At 42.3% G+C, this 10,517-nt stretch overlaps 1 protein-coding gene across 1 annotated transcript; it reads left to right on the forward strand.

Moving 5' to 3' along the window:
• Window positions 1–1,555: 1,555 nt before the first annotated feature.
• LOC120915893 (pancreatic secretory granule membrane major glycoprotein GP2-like) lies at window positions 1,556–10,121 on the forward strand. Its single transcript, XM_040326707.1, has 9 exons — window positions 1,556–1,634; window positions 1,841–1,948; window positions 3,293–3,507; window positions 3,734–3,888; window positions 4,824–5,063; window positions 7,580–7,736; window positions 8,756–8,828; window positions 9,354–9,389; window positions 9,906–10,121. Exons 1-9 carry the CDS (start codon window positions 1,556–1,558, stop codon window positions 9,968–9,970), a joined length of 1,128 nt encoding a protein of 375 aa, XP_040182641.1. The 3' UTR covers window positions 9,971–10,121.
• The last annotated feature ends 396 nt before the right edge of the window (window positions 10,122–10,517 follow it).

Raw genomic sequence — 10,517 nt, forward strand, 5'->3', positions numbered from 1 at the left:
AGGACTTATTTAACTAATCAAACAATATTTGGAAGTTCTAATGGAAATTGAACAGTCAACGTGTGTGTGGTGAGCTTTAGATTTACCAAAACCTTGTAACGTTACGTAAGGACTACTAGGGATTTGATTTGTAATCAGTCAGGCAGAACCTTCTACTGAATAAGATCTATAGGAGAAAGTACAATCATCTTCTACTGTGTATGGTCACCTCAACAATTTATCATTACAGGTTTAAATCTTATTATTTGTTTGTAGTATAAATGTGTATAGATAGATAGATAGATAGATAGATAGATAGATAGATAGATAGATAGATGTTTTATTCTACAATATTGTAAAATCTGGTATGTTACATAGTCATTAAAAATAAGAAATATTGTAACATATATGGAGGCTTGTTGTATTTTTTTATTTGTATTTATTTTTTTTTATTTTGGGTTTTACTGCATTACAGGTTTAAAACGTATTGTTTGTTTATAGTTATAAATGAATATATGCAATAACATTTCAAACCTGTAATGCATAGATAGATATAGATCTGTATCTATCTATCTATCTATATATCTATATCTATATATATAGATATAGATATATATATTTTTTCCTGGTCAAAAATTGTCTAATGTGTTACACATATGAATATTGTAACATATAGATGTTTGTTTATATATTTTTTTGTATTTATTTTGTTTTATTTTGACTGTATAAAACTATTAATAAAATAATGCGAAACTCTGTAGTACTTTTCCTTTTATTATTATTATTATCATTATAATTATTATTTTTTATGTATTTTTTGCTAAATTGCAAACAGAAATTTGTTGCTCATATAGAATATATTTTCTAGGGTCCCTGATCACCATGAAGACAACACTGCTGCTCTCTGTACTGTGCGCTGTCATGGCGGGTGAGTGACGTTTGTCTCCTTTTATCTTCTAATAACACATCTGGAATACAGAGACATCGATCGTTCCCAGAGATTAGAGGGTACGATCGGGGAAGGGCAAATGAAAAAATAAAAAGTGAGGGAGATCTGATCTTTAATTGAAGTGTATCTAAACCCAAGAATTAAAATATAATATATTGCAGTGTGCTGGTCCTTAGTGGTAGCTGCTTTGGTTCTAATTTTTCAGACTTTTTTCACATATTTTCACCTGGTGATCCTGCCAGCCTTCCTGTTACATCGCCCACTCTCCATATTGTGTCTATGAACAAGCAGTGTTATTGCCTTAGGACCACAAAACACCTTTTGTCCTCCACATAACATAGGAGGAAGGGGTCTATGTAGCTGTAGGGGGTCTCACACATGAAAACTGGGCAGGAGAGAGAACACTGTTTGAGATAAGACTACAACATACATAAGAACGCACTGCATTTCTGGCAGGATCAATAGTTATGTAACGACACCCCGAGTATGAAAGGGGTTAGACTCCCGTCACAAGTTATAACAAAATTAATTAAGAATTAAGGGCAACCCCGTCCGTCTGCTAAATAGCAGTGTGGTTTGCCTGCAGGTGAGGGAATATGTGCGATTTACACGCGTTCCCACACCCGCATGTATGTGACTCTTATTCATGAACACGGGGGGATACAACACAGGGGAAGAGTGCTGAGGAGCTCTTTGTTTATGAATTGTAACAATTTTGGAACATTTGGATACAAGTTGTAGAAGTTTGACACAAATTGGATTGTTGTGGAACACTTTGAAACAAACCGGAGATTATCACTGATTTATTTATTTTGATCCTTGTGTTACATTGTAGTTGGATTTGAGATCTGTTTAGACTCCCACACAGGAACACGGGATGTACTTTAATGTTTTATTTTTCTGTCTCTCCAGCGGCTGCATCTCAGGCCTGTGGAAGTGTTACCTGTGCTACTGATGAGATTTGTAACAATATTACTAATACCTGTCAGTGCAATTCAACTTTCTACACATTTACAGCAGGTATGGTATACTATAATAAAATGTTTATAATGGATCTCATGACTATTAAAACTAAATATTGCATTTTCCCATAAACCATATGAGGTCCATGTAACATACATAGTACAGAAAGTGTAATGACCTGCTTATACCCGACTGGTAAATTAACCAGCAATGGAGCTCCCCAGTGTGAATGAGAAAATCCCTATAGTGTATAATGCACATCAATCACGTCACCGTCACCTTCTCATCAGTGTTGCCAACCGTCCGTATTTTTACGGACAGTTCGTAAAAACGGGCACCTTTTCCCCCAGTTCGTAAATGTCAGTGGTTGCGGAAATGTGCCAGTAAAAATAGTCGAGATTGGTTCGGCTTGGAACTGTGCATTGAGATTGGAGGCAGGGGGTGATTGGAGGCAGGGGGTGATTGGAGGCAGGGGGTGATGGTGGCTGCGGTGGCACCGCAGAGGGGGATGGAGGCAGGGGGCAATGGAGGCAGGGGGAGATTGGAGGCAGGGGGTGTTAGTGGCACCGCAGACGGGGATGGTGGCACCGCAGAGGGTGGGGGATGGAGACAGAGGTTGTTGGTGGCACCGCAGAGGGGGATGGAGGCAGGGGACGAAGGAGGCAGGGGGTGATTGGAGGCAGGGGGCCTGGGGGAGATTGGAGGCAGGGGGAGATTGGAGGCAGAGGGGGGTGGGGGAAGGGGGTGATTGGAGGCAGGGGGCCTGGGGGAGATTGGAGGCAGAGGGGGATGGAGGCAGGGAGAGATTGGAGGCAGGGGGCCTGGGGGAGATTGGAGGCAGAGGGGGATGGAGGCAGGGGGTGATTGGAGGCAGGGGGCCTGGGGGAGATTGGAGGTAGGGGGAGATTGGAGGCAGGGGAAGATTGTGGCACTGCAGAGGGGGATGAAGGCAGGGGACGATGGAGGCAAGTGGCCTGGGGGAGATTGGAGGCAGGGGGAGATTGTGGCACTGCAGAGGGGGGTGAAGGCAGGGGACGATGGAGGCAAGTGGCCTGGGGGAGATTGGAGGCAGGGGGAGATTGTGGCACCAAAGAGGGGGGTGAAGGCAGGGGGTGATGTGACTAAATAATTTGCCGTTATTATATCGAAAATAACAAAAATATGTTTCTTTACCTTAATATCTACCTTAAATCACATTGCTATTTGCCTAGCGTACTTGTTTGTAGCCTAAATACTGAAATTTGCACCTAAAAATATTATTTAGTAACTTTTGTAAAAATGCCAGTAAAAATGTGGCTGTGCCAGTAAAATTTGGGTGTCGTGCCAGTAAATTTCAATCTGTTAGGTTGGCAACACTGCTTCTCATCCCAGAAATGCTGAATGAATTTTCTCTCTTTTCAGGAAGCCGTCCATCTCCAAATTTTAATTGTACCGGAGCAAATTTCAATATACAAGTGTCAAAATGTTGGTTGGAAGAACAAGGCTACAATACATCTGATATCAGGCTGAACAGCACCAACCCCGAGTGTTTCGCAGTAAATCAGAATGTGAATGGAATATCGGAGATGATCCTTCAGCGTCCATTGATAACCTCGGACTGTAACACGGTTCCTGCGGTAAGTTCTCCTGAAACCGTCTGACTGTTTGTTATACAAGAGAAGTAAAAACAGATACATTAAAGTCTGTATAGACATAAATGTGATAATTTAGGGTTTGAATGGAATAGAGAAGGTGTAGAACCCTTGTCATGTCTGTATTGTTGTCTTTGCCCCCAGAAGACTGTTTTACACTTTTTTTTTTAAGAAATGTTGTAAGAAAATAAATTTCTTCCTCTCTCTACAGATGAATGCAACCCATGTCATGTACACAAACCAGCTGTATATTTTTGGCAAGACGGATCCAATCAGAATAACAAATGATGTCGTCATGAATATTTCCTGCTCCTACCCGCTGAATATGAATGTTGCTCTTAATGTGACATTGCACCCAATAATTGGGTAAGTTTGGTTAAGTACTTTCAGGAATCCATGCTGGCTATCTCTTATGATAATGCATTCTAGAATCTACTCTTGAATCTTCCCTACAGTAGGTTTTAAACTCACAGGTCTGTAGTTACTGGTTGAAGACCTCAATGCCCTTTTAAACGAAGGCACTAAACTAGACTTGTACCAAGCTTCAATAGAAACAAAAGCTTAAATATAACTGAGCTAAACACTCTGAGGACACATGGGTGTATATATATCTATATATATATCTTTATAGACATATATATAGATCTATATAGATAGATATACGTTTATATAGATAGATAGATAGATAGATATTATCTGTATAGATTATCAAATCAAATCTTATAAGGTTGTCTAACATGTCAGCATTGCACAATCTTAAAGAATCCATAAAAGAAAAATCATATAGAAACATATACATTCACTCTCTATTAGAGAGAAAAATGGAAATTCCCCATAGGGTGGAATTTTAAACGGCAACAACACTACCAAAAATGATGTAAAACCGTTGTTTATCAAGTCATATAAAATATGATTCAGGGTTTAGGGTAATATGTCCAGGGCTTAGAGAGGCTGTACCACGCCAGCTGATAGCAGGCAATCTGGGTGACAAGAGAGTAAGTAAGTGCGCCCCTGTGACCCACAAGTATGGACAAAAAATGCTTTTGGTGTACTTCTCCCAAATTATTTTATTTTTTATTTTTATAACTATTCATTTTTTACCATTGTGGTGCATTTGAAATTGTATATCAGCTTCATTGCTTCCATTTGTATACACAGAGCCGATGAAGATATCTAATAGGTTTGCTCTTTATCCTCAGTGCAAAAACATGTCAGTTCTCTGTATAACATTATTGATGAATGACCACATACCTGCAAGGGTTTCTAGGTAGGTAACCTTCAGTCGTGTGTCTATTTTCAAGGAGCACAGAAATAACCGGCCCTTCAGGAAATGGAAGTTATACAGCCGTAATGCTGGCCTTTAAAGATAACACATATACCACCCCTCTTTCCGACTCCGACACCCTGACAGTGGAAGATCCTATTTACCTTTCAGTGAGAGTATCAGATCTGGATGCCAATGCCTTCAAACTCAAAGCGGTGAATATTTATGCCTCTCCTACCAATTCAAGCAACCAAAAGTACTATCTTCTTGAGAACGGGTAAGTACACAGTGCACTGGGTTAGCAGTTCTGTGTGTTCTTTGTACACTTTGACTGCAGAAATAATGTGCCCTTTTGCTACCCTCCCTATACTGTGCCCTTCTGCTTCCCTCCCTATACTGTGCCCTTCTGCTTCCCTCCCTATACTGCGCCCTTCTGCTTCCCTCCCTATAATGCTCCCTTCTGCTTCCCTCCCTATACTGTGCCCTTCTGCTTCCCTCCCTATACTGTGCCCTTCTGCTTCCCTCCCTATACTGCGCCCTTTTGCTTCCCTCCCTATACTGCGCCCTTCTGCTTCCCTCCCTATACTGTGCCCGTCTGCTTCCCCCCTATACTGTGCCCTTCTGCTTCCCTTCCTATTCTGTGCTCTTCTGCTTCCCTCCTGGTACTGTGTCCTTCTGCTTCCCTCCCTATACTACACCCTTCTGCTTCCCTCCCTATACTGTGCCCTTCTGCTTCCCTCCCTATACTGTGCCCTTCTGCTTCCCTCCCTATACTGTGCCCTTCTGCTTCCCTTCTTATACTGTGCCCTTCTGCTTCCCTCCCTATACTGTGCCCTTCTGCTTCCCTCCCTATACTGTGCCCTTCTGCTTCCCTCCCTATACTGTGCCCTTCTGCTTCCCTCCCTATACTGTGCCCTTCTGCTTCCCTTCTTATACTGTGCCCTTCTGCTTCCCTCCCTATACTGTGCCCTTCTGCTTCCCTCCCTATACTGTGCCCTTCTGCTTCCCTCCCTATACTGTGCCATTCTGCTTCCCTCCCTATACTGTGCCCTTCTGCTTCCCTCCCTATACTGCACCCTTCTGCTTCCCTCCCGATAATGTGCCCTTCTGCTTCCCTTCCTATAATGTGCCCTTCTGCTTCCCTCCCTATACTGTGCCCTTCTGCTTCCCTCCCTATACTGTGCCCTTCTGCTTCCCTCCCTATAATGTGCCCTTCTGCTTCCCTCCCTATACTGTGCCCTTCTGCTTCCCTCCCTATAATGTGCCCTTCTGCTTCCTTCCCTATACTGTGCCCTTCTGCTTCCCTCCCTATACTGTGCCATTCTGCTTCCCTCCCTATACTGTGCCCTTCTGCTTCCCTCCCTATACTGTGCCCTTCTGCTTCCCTCCCTTTACTGTGTCCTTCTGCTTCCGTCTCTATACTGTGCCATTCTGCTTCCCTCCCTATACTGTGCCATTCTGCTTCCCTCCCTATACTGTGTCCTTCTGCTTCCCTCCCTATACTGTGCCCTTCTGTTTCCCTCCCTATACTGTGCCCTTCTGCTTCCCTCCCTATACTGTGCCCTTCTGCTTCCCTCCCTATACTGTGCCATTCTGCTTCCCTCCCTATAATGTGCCCTTCTGCTTCCCTCCCTATACTGTGCCCTTCTGCTTCCCTCCCTATAATGTGCCCTTCTGCTTCCCTCCCTATACTGTGCCCTTCTGCTTCCCTCCCTATACTGTGCCATTCTGCTTCCCTCCCTATACTGTGCCCTTCTGCTTCCCTCCCTAGACTGTGCCCTTCTGCTTCCCTCCCTATACTGTGCCCTTCTGCTTCCCTCCCTATACTGTGCCTTTCTGCTTCCTTCCCTATACTGTGCCCTTCTGCTTCCCTCTCTATACTGTGCCCTTCTCCTTCCCTCCCTAGACTGTGCCCTTCTGCTTCCCTCCCTATACTGTGCCATTCTGCTTCCCTCCCTATAATGTGCCCTTCTGCTTCCCTCCCTAGACTGTGCCCTTCTGCTTCCCTCCCTATACTGTGCCCTTCTGCTTCCCTCTCTATACTGTGCCTTTTGTGTTGATTAGCCTTTGATTCATGTCAATGTTTTCTTACTGTTTAAAATCGATTTAATTAAAAGTACTATGTTTTACTTCTATCAATGACTTATAGTGCGTAAATTGGGACTGACTAGTGAGGGCCCCAGAGTGTTACTTTTCCCAGGGGCCCATGAAGCTATTAAGGCAGCCCTGCAGGGGATCCAACGCTTTCCCACACTTTACATTAAATATAATATATTTGCATTTGCACCACCTGTTGACGGGCTGCATTGCTCAAGGCAGGACCAACACATTGGCAATCCATTGTTTCCAATATGCCCAGTTCACAGCAATGTGTCGGTCGGCATTGGATGAAATACCTTTAATAAAATGCAAATTGATGTATTTCATTTGTCAATGCATTGAGAAAATCATGTAGGTGTGAGGAATTATGGGTCACAGCGCAGGAATACATTTCTTGTGTACGGCAAAATAATTCCACCAATTACAATGTAAATTGTTCAGATATAATATACATATTAATGATGAAGACATGCCATGTATTGTCCATCTATAATATAAAGTATATAAATATATATATATATATATATATATATATATATATATATATATATATATATATATATATATATATATATATATATATAAAATAAACACAGCCCATATTCTGTTCACCTCTAATAGTATGTGCCAGTATTGTGTTCTCATCATTAGATTACAGTAACTGAAAACTAATGAAAGGTTTTCTGTATCCAGGTGCCCATCAAGCCAAATTTCTTCTGACCAGCTAACAGTGGAAAGCAATGGAGTGGGCGCTGAATCTCGATTTCTTATGAAAGTCTTCAAGATTACCAGTTCTAACACCGTCTATCTCTATGCCGATCTTGCACTCTGCACTACTGATTGTAATTCGGTAAGACTCACCACCATACACATAGAGGGTGTTCTGTGATTTCTGTGCCTGAAGGAGGTGGCAGGTTCTCTTTTTAGCCATACACACACATACTAGCACCAGTTTAGACAGGAGCCAAATATCCAACCTGCATGTCCTTGGAGGAAACCAACACATGCAAACTCCATGTAGATAATGCCCTGGCTGGCATTCAAATTAAGGTCCCCGGTGCTACAAGGCAAGAGTGCCAACTATCAAACTACTGTGCTGCCTCAATGTCCACAGTTGGCTTTTTAATCATTGCACGGCCTTATTAGGATGCTTGGAGGTGTTTATGGACTGAGAATTAAATATTGAAGATACCGTCTTCCCTCTTGTTTACCTGATCTGCTGCTACTAACCAAGCAGGTAGAACATTGCTGTGTGTAATGAGCACAGTTGCTGAATTAATGGCCAACTCCACAAAAAAATAGTGACTTAAATCATATGCTGGCTTCTGAAATTGAGAAACCACCACCAGAATTCACAGTTCTGCCCATCTGCTGCAGCCATAACATGGGATGAGCTAGGGTTTGGTCCAAGTGCATCCCTAATAAAGACAATTGGTGCTTTCATACCCATCCCCATTAAAGACAATTGACGATTAAATTGGCCATCACTAACAAAGACGATTGGTGCTTTCATACCCATCCCTAACAAAGACATTTGATGGTGTTGCACTCATTCCTAACATAAACAACTGATGGTGTCATGTTGCCCCGATACAATGTAGAATAAATAGGTGATTGGGGAATATGGCTTAGAAAGACTGAAACCAATGTGGAGGGGAAATGCAAACTATTCCAGGGAAGTCTCACCATTGGAGTGATTGAAGAACCTGCTGTGCCCGCATTCTCCACCGTTTCCTTTGTGGGGATTACACAGATAAAGGGACGTTGTGACTTTAGCATAACTGGGGTATTTCTTGGATACAATTTACAATCTCTTCATCGATTTCACTCGTCTGGAGTTTCTGTTGAATGACTTTTATTTCTTTACAGACCTGCAGCTCTCGATCCATATCACGTGATTCCCCGGACATTGCAGGAAGGGTCAGCATCTATTTGGATGCAGGTAAGTCATCTCACGGTCACAGTTTTGTTACAGTGATTTTTTTGTGTTTCTTCAGTCACATTTATTAAATCTCAACTCCAGACAAAATATTTATCTCCATTTTTTTTTTGTTTTTTAATAATGCGGGAAAAGGGTTAAAGCTTCTGTCAATTTTCTGTCTTTGTTCCCTGTGGGGGGGGGGGGGGGGGGGGGGGGGGAGATATCCCGTTCTGTCGGACACCTGACCAGGAAGTGAGGAGAAACGTCCCAGAGGGGAAAAAACCTGCAGAGGTCCTAACCCTTCGAATAAAAAAAATTTGTTTATTGCTCCATGTGTCCCGTATATTTACCAAACCAATAAGGGAGCAAGTTGCAAATTTTTAGGGATTATTGTGAGTGATTACAAACGCTTTGACTTCTATGGAGATCACTACACAATTATTTCAGCCTACAGTGACTGTGAATATCATACGATATATGCAGGAGAATGAGTATCAGTCCGGTTGAGATCTCCAAATTAACAGATATTTTTCTCTTTATTTCCAGCTGATACCAGTTATGTGGATACCAGTTCTGCCAGCGGTAAGTAATCTCTTACATTGAGAATTTTAATGGTTTAAAGTGATGTAGCGAAACATGTTCAACTCCTTTACAGCAACAATGCCCTTGTATATGGGGGCCGGGCTGGTGGACCTCAACAACCAGCCCCTGCATTTCAGCATTTCCCTTTGCTTACCGTCCCAATGACAATGGTTTTACCAGACAGAGTACAGTACGGAAAGGTCAAAGTACCGATCAGCTTTTTTTTGCTCTCTGGGTCCTTGTAGCAGATTTTCCCTCAATTCCTATCCGGTAAAACCATTGCCACTGTGACAGTAAATAAGGGGAAAATCCCTCTAATTCCGCCACGCTGTGCAAAAGTTAAAAAAACAAATATTCTGGTTGGACATACACCTTAAATTCTCACAATGTCACAATCTGGTATAAAAGTTGGCTGATCACCAGATTGCCTACAATGAGAACTTAGAAGTGAACAGAAGATCTTCCATAGGAAGATGAAGCGGCTCCATTCCTAATATCTCCTGTGTGTTGTTCCAGGTTTCTCCATGCCTTGGACTTTGTCTGCTCTGATCTTCTCCTGCATCTTGATGAAACTGATGTAATCCCTCCGAGAACCGACCATCCCGACACCATGAGACTTTGTCATATCGTCTGCCTGCCTGCCTGCTTTATACCTGAATTATTTATTATGTTGTATTTATTGTAAAGTAGGAATTGTTAATGGAGTAGACATTATATATATATATTTTGTATCCCTGGAGAGCGCACCCTGTACTTTCTACTGTTCTTTCACATATAATAAACCGCAAAGTAATTTAATTCAAAGTGTTTCTTTGTCTTTATATTTAGTCATTGTAGGTGCTATGGTGAGGGGAAGGTGCCTCCTAAGGCATAAATAAACCCCAAAAACAGAATTGAATATATTGCAGCTCACCAGCCATTAGATGTGATGGTCGCATTTTAGAGATCTCTATTGGTTGTGGAGTACAGAGGGTGAGGGGAACTTTGGGTAAGGAGAGATTTGTGCCTGGTGGGGAAGGGGGGGGGGCACAGTGATTTTTTATTTTATTTTATTTTTTGCCGGTGTGTTACAGTTATACATCCCAGAACCCTACATTATGTGTGCTATTTACTCCTGACCCCTGTACT

The sequence above is a fragment of the Rana temporaria genome, chromosome 10, assembly GCF_905171775.1.
Source record: "Rana temporaria chromosome 10, aRanTem1.1, whole genome shotgun sequence".
Lineage (NCBI taxonomy): Eukaryota > Metazoa > Chordata > Amphibia > Anura > Ranidae > Rana > Rana temporaria.